Source organism: Schistocerca americana, chromosome 2 (genome assembly GCF_021461395.2).
Source record: "Schistocerca americana isolate TAMUIC-IGC-003095 chromosome 2, iqSchAmer2.1, whole genome shotgun sequence".
In the NCBI taxonomy this organism is placed as follows: domain Eukaryota; kingdom Metazoa; phylum Arthropoda; class Insecta; order Orthoptera; family Acrididae; genus Schistocerca; species Schistocerca americana.
Genome location: NC_060120.1, coordinates 409,821,969 through 409,845,320, shown reverse-complemented (window position 1 = coordinate 409,845,320; position 23,352 = coordinate 409,821,969). Strand labels below are relative to the sequence as shown.

General features: G+C 41.6%; 1 protein-coding gene across 1 annotated transcript in view; it reads right to left on the bottom strand.

Annotated features, from left to right (window-relative positions):
- The window catches only part of LOC124594056 (tubulin gamma-1 chain-like), an 87,413-nt gene that overhangs the window by 9,737 nt on the left and 54,324 nt on the right, over positions 1–23,352 (bottom strand). Inside the window, exon 9 of the mRNA XM_047132405.1 lies at positions 9,471–9,653. Within this exon, the coding sequence (XP_046988361.1) occupies positions 9,471–9,653 (183 nt within the window). The remainder of the gene's footprint in view (positions 1–9,470; positions 9,654–23,352) is intronic.

The window sequence follows — 23,352 nt, the reverse complement described above, 5'->3', positions numbered from 1 at the left end:
ATTAGATATCCAGCTAATTTAGATTTCTTCTCTGGTTCATATTCATGCTCTTTTGTCTTCAGTTTCTTTCAGTATTTGTTTTTGGTATTTTCTTTGACTCCAGGATGTATTTCTGCTCTTCTCCACATCCACATATATCTAGCCTCTAATTGTTTCTTTTCACGTTCGCCCAAAATCAACTCCTCACAACGGTAACTTAAAATGCTCCAGACATATACCTCGATGAACGTCTTTCTTGTTCCTATATTAAGGTGGCTGATTATTAATAAATTACCCCTGTTTCTTAGGATTTGTTTGGTTATTGCAATTATTCATTTACTATCCATTATACATTTGCTGTCATCAGCTACGTTACTTACCAAGTAAAGTAAGTAAGTGCACTAGTGCTGTATTTCGTATCTTAATGTTAGCCCTTACTTGTCTCTTCGATTTATCTATCACCATTATTTTTTGTCTTGTTCGTATTTATTTTCAGTTTATTGCTGCCTAAAGCTATGTCAGAAATCAGTCATTCCGACTTAAGGCAATATGAAATGTAGTGAAACGAGAGATAGGACAGCCGGCCAAAGAACTGGATAAAATTGCTATTGATTTAAATGGAAGCGTATAAAATGATAAGTCACAGGTAGCAGATGTGATTAATAATAATTTCTTAAATACAGCAGAAAAGATAGGAACAAACAGACCAAGAGAAAAAAACACAGAAATATAAAGAAAAAGCAACTGTCATAAAGTTCCATCATATTTAGGTATGACTGACGTGTCCCACTGAAATTAAGAAAATTATGTATTCCCTTCGAAATAAAAGTGACAAACCTGTTATGCTGTCACAGCAGGCAAAGAGATAAGATTTCAACGTTGTGTACCCCAGGTGGCGGATAGGGGGTTAGAGGAGTCGTCACCGGCTTACCGGTGTACTTGATTGAAAAAAAGAACAACATCTCTTGCTGACCAAACAGAACATAACCGAAGAACATCTAGAGGCACCTCTCGATCTCAACAATCGAATTTTAATTTTGTGATCGTATACTAAAGACCACCACCTCTTATAATTCAGCTTGTAAAATTGGAATGATGGAACAAATACTAAAAACACAACTACCCTAAGCCACGGGCGCATGTCCAGTTGTTCCCGATCATCGGATACTGGGGGATCGGGAACATGATGCAGAGAACGCTCAGAGCTTCTCAAAATACCTTCGCCCAAAATGAAACAACATTTTAATCACTATGTAGGTAGCCTGTTTGTATGTTGGCAGCGCTATAGACTGTGTCAATATCGCTGACAGCGCTATTCACCCTCGACGACAGATTGGTTGGATGGACTAGCACTGAGCGAGTGGATAGGGAAGTGTACAGACATGATATTCTTAGTGGAGACTCTGTGTTGGTAGTACATGCATTGCGAAATGAGGATGGATGTTGTTGATAATGTTTGGGTAGTGGAATTATTGACAACTGCACTATGTGATCAAAAGTATCCGGACACGTGGCTGGAAATGACTTACAAGTTCTTGGGTCCCTCCATCGGTAATGCTGGAATTCTGTATGGTGTTGGCTCACTCTTAGCTCTGATGACAGCTTCCACTCTCGGAGGCATACGTTCAGCCAGTTGCTGGAAGGTTTCTTGGGGAATGGCAGCCCATTCTTCACGGAGTGCTGCACTGAGGAGATGTATGGATGTCGGTCGGTGAGGCCTGGCACGAAGGCGGCGTTCCAAAACGTCCCAAAAGTGTTCTATGGGGTGCAGGTCAGGACTCTGTGCAGGCCAGTCCATTACAGGGATGTTATTGTTGTGTAACCACTCTGCCACAGGCAGTGCATTATGAACAGGTGCTCGATCGTGTTGAAAGATGCAATCACCATTCCTGAATTGCTCTTCATCAGTAGGAAGCAAGAAGGTGCTTAAAACATCAATATAGGCCTATGCTGTGATAGTGTCACGCAAAACAACAAGGGGTAAAAGCCCCCTCCATTGAAAATTTTGTGTACTGGCAAGACAGCCAATCCACAAGGACGGGAGGCCGAAGGGCACGCGTTTAAGCTCACGCAGGATGGCGTGAGGTCTGGAACAGGACAAGGTCTTTATAGTAGCAAAAATAGTACATAGCTTCTGAAATACTTAACTTTAATCCATAATTGGTGAACATCGGTCTGAAGGTACATGCATCACAAGATAAATAGCAATTGATAATGGCGCCTTGCTAGGTCGTAGCAAATGACGTAGCTGAAGGCTATGCTAACTATCGTCTCGGCAATTGAGAGCGTAATTTGTCAGTGAACCATCGCTAGCAAAGTCGGCTGTACAACTGGGACGAGTGCTAGGAAGTATCTCTAGACCTGCCGTGTGGCGGCGCTCGGTCTGCAATCACTGATAGTGGCGACACGCGGGTCCGACGTATACTACCGGACCGCGGCCGATTTAAAGGCTACCACCTAGCAAGTGTGGTGTCTGGCGGTGACACCACAGAAAACACGACCACACCATAACACCACCGCTTACAAATTTTACTGTTAGCGCTACACACGCTGGCAGATGACGTTCACCGGACATTCGCTATACCCACACCCTGCCGTCGGATCGCCACATAGTGTACCGTGATTCGACACTCCACAAGAAGTTTTTCCACTGTTCAGTCGTATAATGTTTACGCTCCTTACACCAAGTGAGGCGTCGTTTGGCACTCGCTAGGTCCCTAAGAAGATTTTGACACAAATAATGTTCAGAGACGCCGTTCAACTCCAGTGTAATGAATATTGTTTTAGAGATGTCGCTGAAAATGTAGTACGGTTACACTAACACACAACTGGCATTTGCGAGCTAATTATTGTCTAACACGCTCAAAACAACCAGATGCTTCACGAAGAGTGGCTGTAGCCTTAGTCAAACGGGTAACCAGGTCTTCTGAAGTGTCTGTTGGTGCCTTGTACGGAAAACGCTTCATTTCTCCTATAAAAGGAAATCCGTAGGAATGAGGTCGCCAGATAGTGGTGGCCACGATACTAAAACACCGCTCCCAAACGAAGAACAGAGGAAAACATCGTCTAAATGTCCTCTGACATCAACGGCAAAGTCTGGCAGGGCCCCGTCGTGCTGGAGCCATAATCTTTTGCCTGCCTTCTGGTGAGACATTCTCTATTTCCAGTAGTACTTCAAGGAGAAACACAGCAATTTCCTCCATAAAGTGTGTGTCAGACAGAAGATACGACCCCATCACATAGGCGTCAACAGTACCAACCCACACATTTATGGCAAATAGTTGCTGGTGGTAGGGTACAAGAATCGCCTTAGGATTCTATAACTACGAAACACGGTTATAAAGCCTGTTGAATATTTCTTCTCATGTGAAGGCAACCTCATCAGTAAACAAAACTCACGTTTGGAAGTCCGGAACATTTAAAGTTTGATGTAGATACCATTGGTAGAATTGGTAGAATTGCACACGCTGATAAGTCATCAGCCGACAGAACTCGTTCCTTCTGATACTCGAATAGATACATGGCCGCCTCGTATAGGACTTGCGTGAATTGGCGTTGGAGGTACTTAGTTCCTTGGCTGTGGATCGTGTGCTGGTGCTGGGGTGGTTCTCAGTTGGCTGTAACAAATATTCCTGAAACTGAACAGTTCGCCCGCCGTTCGGTCTTCGAATTTCCCGTCGGTCTGCTCTAATGGTTCAAACGGCTCTGAGCACTATGGGACTTAACTGCAGTGGTCATCAGTCCCGTAGAACTTAGAACTACTTAAACCTAACTAACCTAAGGACATCACACACATCCATGTCCCAGGCAGGATTCGAATCTGCGCCCTTAGCGGTCGCGGGGTTCCAGACTGTAGCGCCTAGAACCGCTCGGCCACTCCGGCCGGCTCTGCTCTAATGGACCGTACTTCACAACCACGCTCATCAAATGTTTTAAATGTGGCACGATACGCACACAGGCGCCTTGCTACTCGTCATAAAAGATATGGACGTCAGATAAATCGGCTAGGGTGTTAATCGGCCATTAAAGTGTATAAAGATCAGTAGAAACTTTCATGTAAACACAACGTAATATAAATGATAATAACGTAATTGTTTATCCAGGAACGTGGACATTGCTAGCAGTAAGGAAAACTTATCCTTCCTATCAGTAAGATGTAATTGTGTTGCAAATTCCAGTTTCGATGCGTTGCTAATATGGTAGGAAGAGTAGGAAACATCCTGGCTAGCGACTTAAGAGCGTAAAAGATGACTTGAAGAAAAAAGGCGCAACAACAGCACACACTCGTGTAAGGTTCGTGGAAATTTTTGCAGCGCCATCGCCAGCCCTGGGTTAACATAGCCGTCAACTGTTTTAACAAAGCGTTGATTCCACTGCTTTTGATTGAAACAAAACCTTATATCCATGCTATATCTGTTGCTGCAATTAGGAGATGGGGGGTGGGGGTACACAAATCATGCTCTGCATCTGAATAGGAATAAGAGGGCGAATGACAGATTAGACCGGTATAAAGTTACATTTTCAGAACAATCTTGCAGGAAGTGTAAGAGGGACAGAAGCACATAAGGCAAAACCCTCTTCATTGTTGGAGTCAGAGTGGCACGTTTTTTTAAGTGAGAGTCAGGCTAAAGAAAAACAGCATTCAGAGAAATTAGAACACAATGGGACCGTAATATATTTAACAGATATATTTAACAGTTTTTGGAGAAGTAAAATTATTTCGATTCATCACAACATTAGCGGGCTCAAAAATAAGGTAGATGATGTTATTGTTTGACTTGCAGATGTGGAAAACCCTCAAGTGGTAGGCGTTCTGTACCTCATTCTTTTAGTGCAGAATTAACATGGAAAACGGAGGTGTTGCAACATATATAAAATTACGGCACAAAATCAGAAATATTTAAACAATTTTTATTCAAATCAGAACCTAGAAACATATGCTTGCGAGTTGTTGTACGGCACAAAATCAGAAATATTTAAACAATTTTTATTCAAATCAGAACCTAGAAATATATGCTTGCGAGTTGTTACTCCAGAATCCTTCTCTTGTAATTGTAACAATCAACAGATCCCCTTCAGGAAACTTTGAGCTATTTATAACAAACGTGGATACATTATTGAGCTACCTAAGAGACAAGAAGAAACAGGTAGTAGTTTATGGAAATCTAAATGTAGATTTCTTAAAAGATACAGGCAGGAAAAATGAACTGGAATCATTAATTGGCTGTTTCAGTCTGTTTGAAATGTTACCTTTCCCAACTTACGTGCAGCACGAGAACAGGACACTGATTGCTAATATTTTTATAGGCTGTGCTCAGGCTGAATGTGTATCCAATTGTTAATGGATCCCTGATCACCAGTCCCAAAATATGGAAATAAACGATGTAGAATCCTACAGCTCTGAGGCACATTCATACAAAGCAGCGACATTTATTAAAGAGAACGAAGTATAATTTAAAAAAAAATAAGTTAAAAGAGATAGTAACAGGTGAGGTATACATATAAAGATGATCTAATGTGAAATTCAGTATATTCCACAGTAAATCTGTGTCAATACTTGAAAGTAGCTTTCCCAGAAAGTTATAAAGGAAATCTAATAAGAAATAAGTAAGCCATGGATAACTAATGGGACGAAACTTTCTTGTAAGAGGGGAAGGGGAAGTCCTATAGAGGCCAGGAAACGTCTAGAACCGACGTGACTTGTATTCTACAAAGAATATAAAAATATTTCAGGGGAAGTCTTTAAAATATCGAAAAATATGGATGTCCGATCAGAAGCTAGTAATGCAGATAATAAGAGTAAAATTATATGGAATATGGTGAAACAAGAGACAAGACAATCAGTCCAGTCAGCGTAGAAGGTACAGTAGCAATTAAACTAAATGACAATGTTGTGACTGGTAATCCACTAGTTGCAAGTATTTTTAACAGTCGCTTTCTAAACATAGAAGCAGAAATAGAAACATATGGCTCAGTTGAAGAAGCAAGAGAATTTATTAAGAATTAATAGAATTACAAAATTCTTTAAAAAGGCACATTTGATGTTAATGAAATGTCAAACACAATTCTGAAAAATTTGCTCAAACTTAGTAAGTCGTTTCCTTAGCGATGAATGTAACGCAGCAGTAGCACAAGGAATTTTTCAAAACAAATTGAAATATGCAATTGTTAAAGGTCTTTATAAGAAAAGTGAGAAGAAAGACTTAAATAATTATCGTCCAGTTATCTTACTGATCACTTTTTACAAAATATTCAAAACGGTAATGTACTCAATAATAGCTTCACATTTAAATAGAAACAATTTACTTATCACAGTTTGGATTCCAGAAGAGTTTCTCGACTGAGAATGTTATTTATAAATTCACTCACCAAATATCACAAGCTTTTAATAACAAAATCTCGCCAGTTGGTGTGTTTTGTATGTTTCCAAGGCGTTTGTTTGTGTACATTATGTTAAGGAGCTGATGGTATCCGCACAACTGTTTGGAATCATACTTAACAATCAGAATGCAAGGGATTGTGCTGTCTAATTCAAAAGATGTTGAAAGAAGAGATAATTTTAGCGGCTGGGGAGATATCGCGAACGGAGTGACTTAAGGTTTAATTTTGGGTACACTCCATTCCTTCTATATGTGAATGACCTTATATTAACATTTATCACACAGATTTGGTACGTCTTGCAGATGATACTAGCGTTATAATAAAACACAGTGGACAGAAAGCAAAAGAAGGGACTGTTAATGATGTTTTCCAAAGGGTTATTAAGCGTCTCTTAAAAAATGAACTCCCCCTGATTATGTTACGAGAAAACGCACTATATTCAGTTTTATATTACAAATAGAAGCATACCAATTACTGATGCTGCACACGAACAGGACTTAATAAAAAGGGTAGAATGCTCCTGATATTTTGGTATAGATACTGATAAAAGTTTAAACATTAAGGAGCGTATTATTAAGCTTTTCAAACAAGTAACTTCAGCTAGTGTCACATTTCATATAATTGCTAGTCTTGGGAACAAACGAATCAGTTTCCTGATATATTTCGCTTATGACCACTGAATATAGTCTCATGGAATAATTTTCTGGGGTAACTCACCTTTCAGGAAGAAAATATGTTTGCACAGAAGCGAGCAGTAAGAACAATGTGTAGGTATCTCTTCAAGATGTTAGGCATTCTAACTGCGCCGTCACAATACAGATATTCACTAATAAAATTCGACATAAAAAGTCCATCACAATTTGAGAATAATAATAATGTTGATACCTACATCACTAGAGGAGAAAATGAGCTCCCTTGCTTGTTATTGAAGCTGTCAGCGACTCAGAAAGGAGTTCACTAAGCAGAAACAAAATATTTGATCATTTGGTCATTACCATAAAAGTTTGATAGGTAGTGAGCCAAGTGTTAAATGCAACTTAAAACTTTTATCCTGGACAACTGCTTTTATTCCATGGACGAATATTTATTCAAAAATTGGCAGCCTGTAAAAAATACTAGTTTTTAAGTGTAACTGCATGATTAGGACTAAAAAGTAATATGTTCATTACTGAACTGATATACATGAGTGTCAACTGAATCGTTCCACATCATTTCGATGAAACAATCGTTGAAATGATCTATGGAACATACACTCCTGGAAATGGAAAAAAGAACACATTGACACCGGTGTGTCAGACCCACCATACTTGCTCCGGACACTGCGAGAGGGCTGTACAAGCAATGATCACACGCACGGCTCAGCGGACACACCAGGAACCGCGGTGTTGGCCGTCGAATGGCGCTAGCTGCGTAGCATTTGTGCACCGCCGCCGTCAGTGTCAGCCAGTTTGCCGTGGCATACGGAGCTCCATCGCAGTCTTTAACACTGGTAGCATGCCGCGACAGCGTGGACGTGAACCGTATGTGCAGCTGACGGACTTTGAGCGACGGCGTATAGTGGGCATGCGGGAGGCCGGGTGGACGTACCGCCGAATTGCTCAACACGTGGGGCGTGAGGTCTCCACAGTACATCGATGTTGTCGCCAGTGGTCGGCGGAAGGTGCACGTGCCCGTCGACCTGGGACCGGACCGCAGCGACGCACGGATGCACGCCAAGACCGTAGGATCCTACGCAGTGCCGTAGGGGACCGCACCGCCACTTCCCAGCAAATTAGGGACACTGTTGCTCCTGGGGTATCGGCGAGGACCATTCGCAACCGTCTCCATGAAGCTGGGCTACGGTCCCGCACACCGTTAGGCCGTCTTCCGCTCACGCCCCAACATCGTGCAGCCCGCCTCCAGTGGTGTCGCGACAGGCGTGAATGGAGGGACGAATGGAGACGTGTCGTCTTCAGCGATGAGAGTCGCTTCTGCCTTGGTGCCAATGATGGTCGTATGCGTGTTTGGCGCCGTGCAGGTGAGCGCCACAATCAGGACTGCATACGACCGAGGCACACAGGGCCAACACCCGGCATCATGGTGTGGGGAGCGATCTCCTACACTGGGCGTACACTACTGGTGATCGTCGAGGGGACACTGAATAGTGCACGGTACATCCAAACCGTCATCGAACCCATCGTTCTACCATTCCTAGACCGGCAAGGGAACTTGCTGTTCCAACAGGACAATGCACGTCCGCATGTATCCCGTGCCACCCAACGTGCTCTAGAAGGTGTAAGTCAACTACCCTGGCCAGCAAGATCTCCGGATCTGTCCCCCATTGAGCATGTTTGGGACTGGATGAAGCGTTGTCTCACGCGGTCTGCACGTCCAGCACGAACGCTGGTCCAACTGAGGCGCCAGGTGGAAATGGCATGGCAAGCCGTTCCACAGGACTACATCCAGCATCTCTACGATCGTCTCCATGGGAGAATAGCAGCCTGCATTGCTGCGAAAGGTGGATATACACTGTACTAGTGCCGACATTGTGCATGCTCTGTTGCCTGTGTCTGTGTGCCTGTGGTTCTGTCAGTGTGATCAGGTGATGTATCTGACCCTAGGAATGTGTCAATAAAGTTTCCCCTTCCTGGGACAATGAATTCACGGTGTTCTTATTTCAATTTCCAGGAGTGTATAACTAAGTAAGTAACTAACGAAGCAGTAAAAGAAAAAGAATAAAAAAGAAACGGTGAACTTTGGCCTAAGGGATTACCAGCGTTAAACGTTTCAAGGAGCCCTAGCGGGGAAACGGTGGACATGTATTTGAGTGACGTAGCTGAAGCGTTTATCTCTTCTAATAACTCTACAAATTTGTATATGAAGATTTTTTACACCCTGTGTAGTCCACAACCTGGAAAGACTGCTACATCAGATTACGGTTGAGAACATGAAACCTGTTTTGCAACTTCATCAAGTCGATTTGTAATTTAGAATGGATCAACAACAATCGCGGTGAAACAGATCAATGGCAGAGTTTCTAAACGCAGTGATGAGAACGTGTCTCGATAGCATCCAGATGAAGCGCGCCCTTTACGAGAGATAGAGAGCGTGAGAGAGAGAGGGGTACGTACGCTGGCGATGCTGGTGTGGTTGGCGAGCATGAGCCCGCTGACGCGCGACGCCGGCGGCAGGTAGGGGGAGCGCCTAGCCAGCACCACCTGGATGCTGGCGGGGCCCCACGGGATGAAGCGCGCCAGCCGCCGCTCGCGGATGCGCGACAGCGACCTCTCCACCTCGCTGGGGTTGTCCGCCCCCTGCCAGAGCAAAGTGGCATGTCGCAGTGTGGTAATACCAGCGCCAATCGTCTCATTTAACAGGAGGTGCGGCCCCAGAGGTGTTAACAACATTCAAACTGAGTGACTGGCCTAAGCTCATCATACAAAATACCAGTTACAACCTTAAGAGAGCACACTAATTGGTTTTGATAGCTTTAGATGGAGCAGAATTCGCACCAGAAAGTCATGCGACCCTCCGCCACAGATTTAACAAATGGCAGTGAAGTTGGACCAGGTGGTTATAATCAAAGTGCAGCTACTCAGGCGTCCAGTGTGTTCTATAATAATAATAATGGCGTGGAACTAGGGCCTCCCGTCGGGTAGACCGCTCGCCTGGTGCAAGTCTTTCGATTTGACGCCACTTCGGCGACTTGCGCGTCGATGGGGATGAAATGATGATGATTAGGAGATCACAAGACCCAGTCACTGAGCGGAGAAAATCTCCGACCCAACCAGGAATCGAACCCGGGCCCTTAGGATTGAGTCTGTCGCGCTGACCACTCAGCTACCAGGAGCGGACTGTGCTGTAATTATCATATGGTATCAAAGTTTAGTAGATATTCATACAATGAAGGCTTTCACGACCGAATGGTACTGTTGTTGATAATTCTTCCGGGTTATATGGCCGTGGTAGATATTCTGCATTACATATGGAAACATTTCTATACGTCTTCCTTGCATTCGCAGCACCAGATTTGCAAGAGGTGGCCTCGATGGAATTTTTTTTTCAGCCTAAATCGGTTCCGTTTTATCGCATTAGAATATATACTAAGTTTCGGTGCCGTACGATAGTTACAGTTTACATTGAACCTTTGTGAGTAGTCGCACTTCAGTGATAACCACCCAGTATGTACGCGTATGTCCCACTCGGTTATATTCAATCACGGCCTTAAGATGTATGCTAGTAGAGGCATGACGTATTAGTGAAAAGAACCTATCGTGTTTCGACTTACTCGTGACTGCACTTTTAATGGTGTGGACCGACCTACTGGTGTATCGACGAGCACTGTACGACGCGTTCTTAAGGAGTGGTGTTCTACTCGCAGACACGCAACACGGTGAGAGATCATTGATCGTAAAAACACTGACTGGCAGAGACCGGGGACGAGTGTCAGGCCTTGTTCAGTGACAGTCGGCTTCAAATCAGAAGGCATTGTTGTCAGAGAAAGAAGGTACACCACGACCATTTCCGTAATAGACAATTTACTAACATGACTTATATGGGAACTATTTCAGACAGAATAAATACATTATTTAAAAAACCTTCAAATGACCATTGCGTTCACTACTAACAGTCTACTACAAACTAAACTGAGGGGCACGATTGGCAAGTGCAATGATGGGTGTTTAAAATCAGGTGTATATAAAATATCGTACTAAGAAATTGGAAATTTGTAGTAAGGACTCTGGGACCAAACGCTGAGATCATCAGTCCCTAGGCTTACATACTACTTAACCTAACTTACAAGGGGAGGCCGCCAATTGTGAAATTCAGATTCGATTCATACTGCGCATAATAAAAGCTCATGGCCAGAGGTGTAATGTGGCAAAGCACCAAGATGCACTTCTCAGCCGTTGTCGAGAAAATCGACAGTTAAAAGAAACCGTTGCGGTGAAATACTCTCTACGATTAGTAACTTTCTACAGCGTGGTGGCGCAGCGGTAAGCGCTCGGGTTCGTAATCCGAAAGTCGCTGTATCGAATCTCGTTCCATGCAACTTTTTTTTAGTATTTGTTTTTTGTAATTTATATATATATATATATATATATATATATATATATATATATACAATTCCCGGCAATCAGTTGCAACAATTATGCATATAATAAGTTGTTGAAAGTCGTTTGTCGTGGAAAATCTGGCGACTTCGAACATCATTATGTTTTCCGCAAACAAAGTTGTATTTTACAAATGTTATTAATTATCTTCATAATGTTAACCACGTATAGTTAACGGAAGACGTAGAAACGAATACGTATAGCATAAGTCAAACGTTCGAATTAGAATAGAGACCCCACGAACACAAACTTGCTGTGGCAGGTATGAAATATGAACTCCGTTACTCGCTCGTTACACTTGAAGGACAGATGTTGAATGGGCCGAAACGAGCTACCGCATAACAGCGTAGTTGCCTGCTAACTTCGAAAGAAGGTAGATGTGGTCCCTAGCGCAACTTATAACATCGTCGAAAATCAGTGCGGACGGGACAGCTTTGGTACACCCTGTTAAACAAACGGAAAAATGGAGGCGGTACAATTGGAGAGCGATCCGCCTTCACCAACATGCATAAGCAATTAATAGTTTATATATATATATATATATATATATATATATATATATATATATATATATATTAATTGCAAAAAACTAATAATAAAAAAATATTGCATCCGGCGACCTTCGGATTACGAACCCCAGCGCGTACCGCTGCGCTATGACGCTGTAGAAAATCATTAATCGTAGAGAGTATTTCACCGCAACGGTTTCTTTTAGCTGTCGATTTTCTCGACAACGGCTGAGAAGTGCATCTTGGTGCTTTGCCACATTACACCTCTGGCCATGAGCTTTTATTATGCGCAGTATGAATCGAATCTGAATTTCGCAATTGGCGGCCTCCCCTTGTTAAACTAACTTGCGCTAAGGACTACACACACACTCATACCCGAGGGAGGAATCGAACTTCCTACGGAGGAAGCCGCGCGATTGGTGACAAGACGCCTGAGATCGCACGGCTACCCCGTGCGGCCTATCGTACCAAGACTGTGACAAGCAATATGTGGGACAGACAGGAAGCAACTTTGCTTTGCGGTTTAAGGAAAATACATTAGGTGTGTCTCCCATAAAATCACTTTTCGCTCAACATCTGACGCAGAACAAGCATTCAGATGATTTGATTGGCGATAGTTAGAGAATTCTTCATGACACAGCTAAGGGAGTACTAGTAAACCTCCCTTTAGTAGATGGGAAGTTACGCACATTTTAAAAATAAACCACTATCGTTGTTGAATGAACTGTTTGATTGTGGGAAAATATACTTCTTTGAACTTTCTGACAATTTACCATAAGACTGCTGCAGCATCCCTCTAAACTTTTATAATAAGGAAATTAATAGCTCCATTCATTATCACTTATGACTTTAATCACTAATACTACTCAAGAATATTATTGCCGTACGTATTATCGCCCCATAGTTAGGCCATGTATGGCCACTTAAATTTTCTCTTGCATGTATCCAGTGGCACCAGGGTAGAAAACATGCAGATGACAGTTTGTAGTGAAGGTGATTCGTTTGTCGCGATCATCGACGATCAGATGGCGCTTAGGACGTTTGTCTGTTCACCGTTTATGTTGACTCTGCTGGCAGTAGCTGTGCCAAGATTAGAAATTAACAGTATTAACAACATTCACTGTAGTGTACAGCCATGCCCCACCGACTCCTATTGAATAGCTTCTGCCATTTAAACGCGGTCGCAATGTGGGATTGCGGGAAGAATTTTTTTCCGCAAGAATAAACAAATGCTGTCACAGCGAGGATATACGAGAACTGTTCTCAGAGATAAGTGTTGGTCAGTCGTTAATTGATGTGCTATGTAGGGCATTCTCTTGTAGTCGTACGCCGTGTGACAGCACTTCACTTGTAAGAACATTGGGGTGTCCGCTGTTACTTTCCTTCGCCGGTTCCCGAGCATAAACATGACGGTGTTGCCATCTAGGACATGAGTTCGTTCTCTTTTCTGGGTAAGTAAAACAGAGACTAGACAAATTATTTACGGGCAAACTGTTATAATTACCTCACTTTCGAAGCCAGTTTCCTACATTTACTTTGCAGATCACTAAAAGCGTCTAACTTTTATGTTCACGGTCACTACACGATCGGTATGTAGAAGACTGGAGAATATAAAGTTTGTGCTCGATTTTCTACGCTAACTTCCGCGAGACAGACAAAATATTGCATAAAGTGCCGGTTCAACGTGTTTAGCATTACTATTACACTCGTCGCTGACCAAGTCTGTAACAATTTATCCTTAGCACATAACGGATGTCATCTGTTAACGTAACTTGACAAGCATCCCACACACATGATCAAATTGCAATATGATCAGTGCCAGTGTAATGAAAGCATCTTCTTCCATAGACAAACTGTACTATCCCAGTGTCCAACCAAGGAATGCTTTATCTGCAACTGAGCATACAGGCTATACCGAAATTCCCGTTACAAACTTATAGGACTTGTAGAGGGGACTGAGTGGATAAAATTTTGAATTGGATACGCATCATTTCGTGCTACAAATCTCAAAACATATTGGTAACGCGACCACTTTTACAAGTAATTTATCAGGCGCGAACAGTACAAAACTTGTTCAACAGTTCCATTCATTCATAACCAAAGAAACAAAAAGGAAACTTAATCAGTTTCCACAAACAGTGTTGTTTACAATACGGCTTCTTCCAATTCGGGTGTAGCACGTCTCTTCAGAACAAAACAGTCACGCCTGCGACGATGAAGTTACCCCTTTTTCAAAGCTGTTCCGTAACTGTGGCGAAATGGGCATGTGATGGAATCGGACGTTGTGGATAACGACGAGCATCTCTTCCATGATTGTGAGCTTCGCCATTCAGAAGGATCATGTCGGTGTACTCTACAAACGTGTACTCAGCTATGTTGCTCTAACACTTGTAGCGTCCCCACACGCAAGGACATGTGAAATTGGACAAACAACCATCAACAACAATCATTACGATCGTGTATGATGTGCAGTATATTATGTGTGATGTAAATTACGTGACATTTGTAATATGAGAGAAGCTTTTGTACCAAAATAATAATTATCATAACTGTATGACGTACCAGAGAATAAAACATGTGCTGTTAATGTTAATCGCAGAAAGAACAATAGGTTATAATGTAAGATCTTCATGCTGTTCATATTGTTAAGAGCGGCATTAAAAAATTTCGCTCTCTTTTTTAGTTGCGTTTGTGATCGGACGAATTTATAGATAGTAAAGACTCCTGTAGAACAAAAGATGTGGAAAAGTTACAAATATTTTAATATACATATTAAAATACGTGTTGAAATTATTTAATGTGTATTGGTAACACTCCATGTCGACTAATCCACCCCTCTCCAGAATTTAACCACAATCTAATAGATACAGTCACGATTTTCTTTGGTGTGAAAGTTGTTACTCTTTGACAACTGGTGTGACACTAGCACTCCAAGCGGTAAGAAAGCAGACTGTCACATGCGCTGTATGCGTAATGTTCGTGTTTAATTACTTTCTACTTACATAACAAATAGTTGTTATAATTGTGCGTTCCATGCGTTAGTAAATTACCAAAAGACATGAATTATCGTGAAATACGTGTAAAACCAGGCGACTCACACTGATTAAGTAACATAAGCTACAACTTGTTAATGAAGAAATACTTTCGAATATGCGTATATCTGCAGCTTACTCCACCGAAATCAAGAGAATACCAACATGAATTTCATGCATGCAAAGCCTATATTTCTGTTATTATCATAGACACTCTCCTTGAGATTTCCATATTTTTGTATGATGTCTAATGATTCACCCATTCTTACACTTCTCTTGGCGTTCTAATACACGAATAACTTTATAAATATAATTACTTTGGCTTCAGAAGCGAATATGTTGAAGATTCTTGCCGTTTGCGACTCAAATTGAGCAACAGTTGTGGAACTGGTTTCTTCTGTGTTGGGAAACAGTTTTATTCCTTTTGACAATTTATTATCAATTCTATGGCGTTTTCTCCTGAGCTACAGCTATTGTGGCTTATTTCGTGCACCAAATAATTTAGGTATTACGTTTTATATACGTTTCTTACGTTCCAAAATCATTGATTTGGCTGAAATTTTATCGAACAAAACTCCACTTTGTTGAGTACACATGCAATGCCTTTATGTAAAAAGTTAGCTCTTTCGGCGTTTACTAACAATTTTTATTATTAAAGAAAAACGCCATTATTCGTTGAATATCCGTTCGTTACTAGAGAATGAACGGTCCCGTAATGTACCGCTGCGTACCTTCCAGAGCACTTAGGAAACTAAATAATTACAAATGTGGTGTCATTTTATAGTTATTGTCAATTTTTATGGCACTGCATAGACTCATTATCGTAAAAACTATGTTACAAACCAGTATAAACGATAGTATTCAATTCATTCGATATTGTATTCAGAAGTGTCGCTTGCTGACCGCTTGGGGCGCTGCCGTCGCTGTCGCTAACAGAAACCAGATGGAGTGTCGCCACTATTATATTAGACTGTGATTTAGGTCTCTTTACTGCAACAACAGGAACATCGCTGGCTAGCTGCAGTCGCCGCCATTACGCGGGATATTTGGAATTATTTCAAATGCGCAAACGACGCGGTACTTGTAGTGAAGTAATTTAAACATTTGCTCTTCCAGCACTGCAGCGACGAGAATATTATCTTTTCAGATTTTTTTCATTTGACTGAAAAAAAAATGCACAGATAGACTTTGGCCTGAACTTACGCAGGAACATAGAATCTTGTTTGGAGATTTCTAGAATTTTTCTCAGTTAAAGACATTTACATAAGGAACTCACATTAATCAATAACATCAGTATTTCTAGTATTTTCAGTTTATTTAACCAGGGTAACAATTCTTCATTCACGATTATGTGACAAACTTTGTAGTTCTGTCCAACATATGTATATTGTGCATGACGTAAAAGAAAATCTCTCTCTATAAATGAAAGACATTTTCATTTCAAGAATGACTCGTATGCAGAGGAAATAATAGTAATATTTAATTTATTCAAGTTTGAAGATTATTTTTCAAACAATAAATTAAAAATTAAGTTATATCCAGAAACAGGAGAGGAGGTATAAAATGTCGCCCAATAGCGTGGGGCGCGAATAATTCTTTTTCATGAAAGTTATGTAATTTATAATTTTATATTTGTTTATGTATATACATATTTCAGTATTAACTGTGACATAATGTTTCTCTCACATGTATTCCATGAGAGGTGTTAAAACCAAAACATTGCATTAAAACAAGCGTTCAGTGCATAGTGCTGTGGAATGTGGAAAAACCGCAAATTGGCGTTCATAAGAAGAAGAACAACACCAAAAATGCAACAGGAGCGTAATATGTAAGAAATTGTCCACGCAACCTGCCACTGATGAAGCCTTGCAGAAAATAAAGGCGAAACGCGTATGACAGTAAAATTGTGTTTTATTCAGTTGCTGTCAGACGGTCCATAAGTAAAAATTATCAATATACCGTAATAAGAATTATTGTACTTTATGAACAAAAGTATGCTGTATGCAGAAAACCAAACATTGAAGTTTTTCTTGTAAAGGAACAAAAATGAATTATCTGAAATCTTTATGAGAGACTAAACGAACCTTTAAAAACATGTGACGCAAATGATACTGCAATTCCCATAAAGACTACTAATGTAAATCGTAATTCATGGTTTGTTAATGTAAAGTAATGTTACACGATACAATAATGATTTTATTTGTATATTTTTGAAGCATGTAAAAAGTAAACTGGGACAGTCTGAAGGTCCGTCCTACTTTTTCCCTTGCGTTTTCTTGTGACCACACCCAGAACGGGAGAGCAAAAAGTTAATTTGTCCCAAGGAACTGTCACGTAATGAATACAAACTATCCCCTTAACTGCTATAGAATAAGAACAAGCTGTAAATAAATGCAAATCCTAAACAGTCTCAAACTTCAAGCCAATATGACACCAACTTTGTAACAATGACATGAATGTATTTATGGCGTCATGTAACTTACATTTAAGTAAAGAACATTTCTTAACCGTGAACACTATAAATCAAAATGACTAGTACACCAAAGTGATGTAAAAACTAGTGTGGCATGCTAGTCACAGACGTTTGTAATGTGCGATGCTAGCATGTCAGGGGCTGACGTAGAGTCCCCACACGGAAGGGTGTGTGAAATTCTGCAAGAAACCACCAACAAGAATAATTATGACGAGCGTAAGATGTACAGTATATTATGTGTGACTCAAATTATGTGACGTTTGTAATGTGAGAAACGCTTTTGTACCAAAATGATAATAACCATTACTAAATGATGTACCAAAGAATGAAACATACACTACTCTTATGTTAATCACAGAAAAAAAATTATTATCTGAGATATTCATATTATTAAGGGCGCCATTAAAAAAGTTGACTCTCTCTGTTAGTAGCTGCCTCTGTGATCGGTCGAATGTGTAGTCAGTAAAGACTGCTTGTAGAACAAAATCTGTGTAAGACTTCTTACGTTATGTTATGTTATGTTAACCGGGGACCTAGAAACGACGGAGAGGCTCCGTCCCCACCGCAGCCGCAGTGGTCCGCAACCTCACGACGACTACCGTAGTCCACTTCACCCATCCGCCGCCCCACACCGAACCCAGAGTTATTGTGCGGTTCAGCCCCCGGTGGACGTCTCACACCAGACGAGTGTAACCCTATGTTTGCGTCTTAGAGTAATGGTGGTGTACGCGTACGTGGAGAACTTGTTTGCGCATCAATCGCCGACATAGTGTAGCTGAGGCGGAATAAGGGGAACCAGTCCGCATTCGCCGAGGCAGATGGAAAACCGCCTAAAAACCATCCACAGACTGGCCGGCTTACCGGACTTCGACACAAATCCACCGGGCGGATTCGTGCCTGGGACTGGCGCTCCTTCCCTGTGTAAGACAAATATTTTAATGTACCAGTATGTACTAAATATAAGTGTAGAACTTATTTAATGCATATTGGTATTATTGAATATCGAATAAACCACCCCTTTTCAGAATTTAGCTCCGATTACAGCAACCAAAGAGATAGTGTACCATAGAGAGATGTATGGATCATTCTGTAGGGGCACCTCTGTAGGGAATGGCGCGTGTCTGGTGATGCTGTAGGGAGGAGGGGGGAGACAACTGTGGAAAATCTGTTGACAATTTAACAATATAAATTTACTATTTTTTCAGTTCTACGTGAGGCAGGCATGCCTCTCCTCGTGTCGGGAGGACGACGTTTCAATCCCCCGTCCGGCCATCCTGATTTAGGTTTTCCGTGATTTCCCTAAACAGCTCCAGGCAAATGCCGAAATGGTTCCTTTGAAAGGGCACGGCCGACTTCCTTCCCCGTCCTTCCCTAATCCTATGAGACCAATGACCTCGCTGTCTGGTCTCTTCCCCCAGAACAACCAACCAGTCTCTCCTCGTGAGCTCTGGACAGAGCAACTGGTGTCGGCTACTAGGACAGCACCTGGCAATGATGGGTAAGGACTCCAGCCTGATGTCAAAGGCAAGGCCATGGTCGGTTGCGACATCGACACTTCGCGGGGTGGCAACATGCTAGGTGGCGGCCGCTCCGCTCTTTGTTCCGCGATGGCGGACGCGGCTGCGCGCATGTCTCAACCTGTGGCCATCGCACAAGAGGCGGATGGTGGCTGGTGTTGTGTCGCCGGGTCCCTCCCTGGGCGTCATCAGCGGTGGCAGAGGCACGGACAACAGGCCTGTGGAGCTGTGGCACCAAGTCCCGTGAAGGACCCAATGCAGCGGCAGACACATCATGCAGACATATCGTGCTCCAGCGGCTTACTGCAGCCATTCAGTGAAGACCAAGTCCCCGAATTGAATAAAGTCCTGTCCTCAAATTCAGTCTTATTTATACTCCGCAACTGCCCATTTGTTTCTCTAAAACCTTGTCTAGTCACACCGTCGATAACAAAGAGACTCGTTCGAGTGTGGTGGCAACTTCTTTTGCTGCATGGGGCAGTTTAACACTGCGCTCAGCTTTTCTCGTCTCGTAATTCACTTGCTCATCTGGTATTGTGCCCTACGTGTCGACATAGCAGGGCTGTTACTGCAATATTCTGCGGTGGCCTCAATACTGTTTTCAGTCACTTACACTAAAGATTTGATACTTTTACCTAAACTACTGGGTAGTACCACAACAGCGACAACGCCGTGGCTAGAATGAAGCATACTGCAGGGGCGTGGAACGTGACGTATGTAAGGAAATTACGAAATTGTAGCTGTTAGTGTTTGGCAGTTATAGCTAGAAACAATATTACAACTGAGTATAGTGCACTAACACTCATATGTACGTCCACTCTTGACAGGGTCAAGTTTTAATTTGAGTACTCTAACTGTAGTCAGTATTAGAGTATTTACAAATAAAAGATACAGACCGTAAAATTTAGTTTAGGATCCATCTTGGTGTGTTTTAGTATACCCTTTTCTACAGAAATGACAAAGATTTCACAGACGAATGTTCTGCTGAAAGGTTACGTTAATTTCGATTGTATCTAACACTCACTTCACATTAAAAGCAGAAACTGTATTATTACACTGAGCAGCGCAATACCACACCACACAACAGGTATATCACCATCTAAGCTACTCACACAATCGAATATGCAATGAAATTTTTGTCTGATCGTGAGTTTATTTAAATACGAGCCAATACACTGCAATACAAGTCATTACGTTGCCTTGTCTTTCTCATAAATCAAGTTACTCTGCTTATATACAGAGCCAATTTGAGCAAAGTTACTTAGTGGCCTCCTTGCATTTTTGGTAGTTTATTTACGATATATGTAAATAATATGTACCTAAACACCTGGCGACTTGCTCATTATCTAATATCTATTCCTGGAATTTACCTTACAGTTATAGTTTTTATGACGAAATGTGCGTTAGATACGGAAAAATGGAGTTAAATAAGGAGGAGATGTTAACATTAGGCTGTGCTACAGGTCAGTCTGACACCACAACAGAGATTTCAGGGGCGGAGTCCAGTATCACACTTTAGCCATATGACTACCCATCTACGCTTAGATTTAAGGGATTCAGTAACAGAGTTATTTACACTCTGTAAATTTTACTTTATTCATGAGAGACAGTCTGAAGCTATAATTTAAAATAAGTAACCAACTGTTGCACATCTAAAATTTGGAAAATGATTGTCTATGAATAAAAGCATACCAACATTGTTTCACAGAATTATTTGCCCTCTCTACTTTGCAAATAAAGGGTGCCTATTACAGTTTGATGTCATTATTGGAAACAGGTAACTGTCTGCTAACAGGAAATTAGGGAACAGACCTTTTTGTCTGTAATCTGTACTTTCTGATAGGAAAACACCCTTCTTTGAAAATTTTGAGAAAGCAATAAAAACAATTGTTGGTCCTGACATCTCGGAAATGTAAAAAGAATTATGCAACTGTATGTTAGGCTTCTCTACAGTCACAAAAAGCTTTGAATATTCTTGGAATATGGTATGGTGTAAGGTACCTGCCATGGAGAACTTGAACGACACAAGCTTTCTTACACAAGCTAACAAATACGTCACTGTACAGAAAACAAAGTACAGTTGCAGAAAGTATTTAAAAATATTTACATCAGTATTCAATCTTTTTTCGAGATAAGTGCGTGCATTTATACTCTGAGCACATGCCAGGCGCGATTCCGGAAAGAAATTCAGCAACAGTGTAGCTTACATAATCATACACGAATACTGTGACTTTCATAACATCAAAACAACCACAGAATGACTTCCCGGAACATGGCGGCTATTAGTACTGAAAGGAACGCTGAATAACGTGCCACAGCCTTTCTACATATTCTCTCTCTGACAGCATCAGAAGAAACACCGCTGGCTAGCTGCAGCCGCTGCCATTACGCGGGACAATTGAAACTGTTTCAACTGCGCGAAAAACGCGCAAATTGGAGTGAAGTAATTTAAACGTGTTCTCTTCCAGCACTGCAGTGGACGAGAATATTATCTTTTCAAATTAGTTTTCTTTCTTCAGTTGATTGATTGAAATCAGCGCAGATAGATTTTTTGCAAACTTACATAGGAACAGAGACTCTTGTTTGGAGAATTCGAAAGTTTTTCTCAGTTAAACACATTTGCATAAGGGAATCAGATTAGTAACATCAGAATTTTTGTATTTTCAGCTTATTTAATCAGGACAGCAATTCTTCATTTAGGATTATATGACAAGCTTTATACTTCTCTCCTGGATGGACTACGTATGTTGTGCATCATCTAAAAGAAAATCGCTCTCTATAAAGGAAAGACATTATTTTCGATTCAAGAATGAATCTCATGCAGAAGAGATAATAGTAATATTTATTTGGTGAAATTTAAAAGTTATTTTAGCAACAAATTAAAAATGAGATTATATCTAGAAATAGGAGAAACAGCATAAACCGTTACAGACTTTTAGGACTTGTAAAGGGAACTGAGTAGATAATATTTTGAACTGGAACCCATATCCAAAAACGTCACAACCATTTGAAACCATGTTGATAACGTGACCACTTTTACAGGAAACTTATTGGATGTGACCCAGTACATCACTTGTTCTACGGTTCCACTCATTAATAACCGAAGAAACAAAAAGGAAACTTAATCAGTTTTCACAAACACTGCTGTTTACAGTGCGACTTCTTCGGATTCGGGTGTATCACGTCTCTTCGAAGCAAAACAGTCACGCCTGCTGACGACGAAGTTACCCCTTTCTCGAAGACGTTGCGTAACTGTTGTGAAAAGGGAATGCGATAGAGTCGGACGTTGTGGATAACGATGATGATAACGGCGACGAGCAGCTCTTTCCATGACTGTGAGCTTCGTCATCCAGAAGGATCATGTCGGAGTACTCTACAAACGTGTGCTCAGCCATGTTGCTCTAACACTCATAGGCGCGTGAATGAAGTTTGAACCGTGTCAAGAGTGATAGGACGATCCGACGTAAGCATCAGCCAACCATGACCACCCTCTTGCATACACGTTTTCACACGGCTGTAGCACGGAAAGGTACTGAACGTATTGAATGTAATACACTCGCATTATGTTGGGTGGCAAGCACAACGCATTGCTCAATTTTATTATTCAGTTGTGTACGCCAGGTGTTGTATGCAAAAATTCTAAGACTAATTTTGAATCAGCAGTTTCTTGCGTGAATGTAATATGTAAGAATAAGCAAATGCAATACCACCTTAATCCCAGGAGGACAACTAAACAATAAATCGAATATGTAAGAGACAAGTTGTTTGTTCATACTCCATAATCGATTCAGTGGGGTGCTGATTATCTTGGCAGTGCGTGTAACGAAGCGATTTACTTAGCACCTAGCGACATGCATGCATCTCATCACGTTGTTCGCGTGGGTCGGTAGCACCTCCGGCGTGGTGATAAATACAGCGGCCTAGTAGCGTCCGAGTAGCGCGGGCAGATTACGGCGGGTAAAACGGGGTCACTCGCACTGCAGTGTGGCGGAAATCTTACCTGGCGTCCTCGACGTACATCTATTTGATGGATGTGGAGCAGTTCCTAACGATGGCCAGCAGCTCCCTTTGCTCGCTGAGCGCAGAATTAGTACCTGATTCGCACCACATGCAACTTCCGATTTTCAGCATACATCAACACACAAATCAGTTCGGAGAGTGGGTTCAAGTCAACTCCATCAGCAGTCTAGTAAGTATGGTGCCAGTACAAGTCAACAAGCAACTTACTAAGCCAGCAAATTAGTTCATCTCCAACCTGTGTCGACTCATCTGATTCGGCCGAATGCTCATCTTCTGTGAATCTCCTCAATGTTTTGGTCTAAGTTCACTCCATAAATGAGCCTCTGGTATCTTGAATTTCAGACCTCG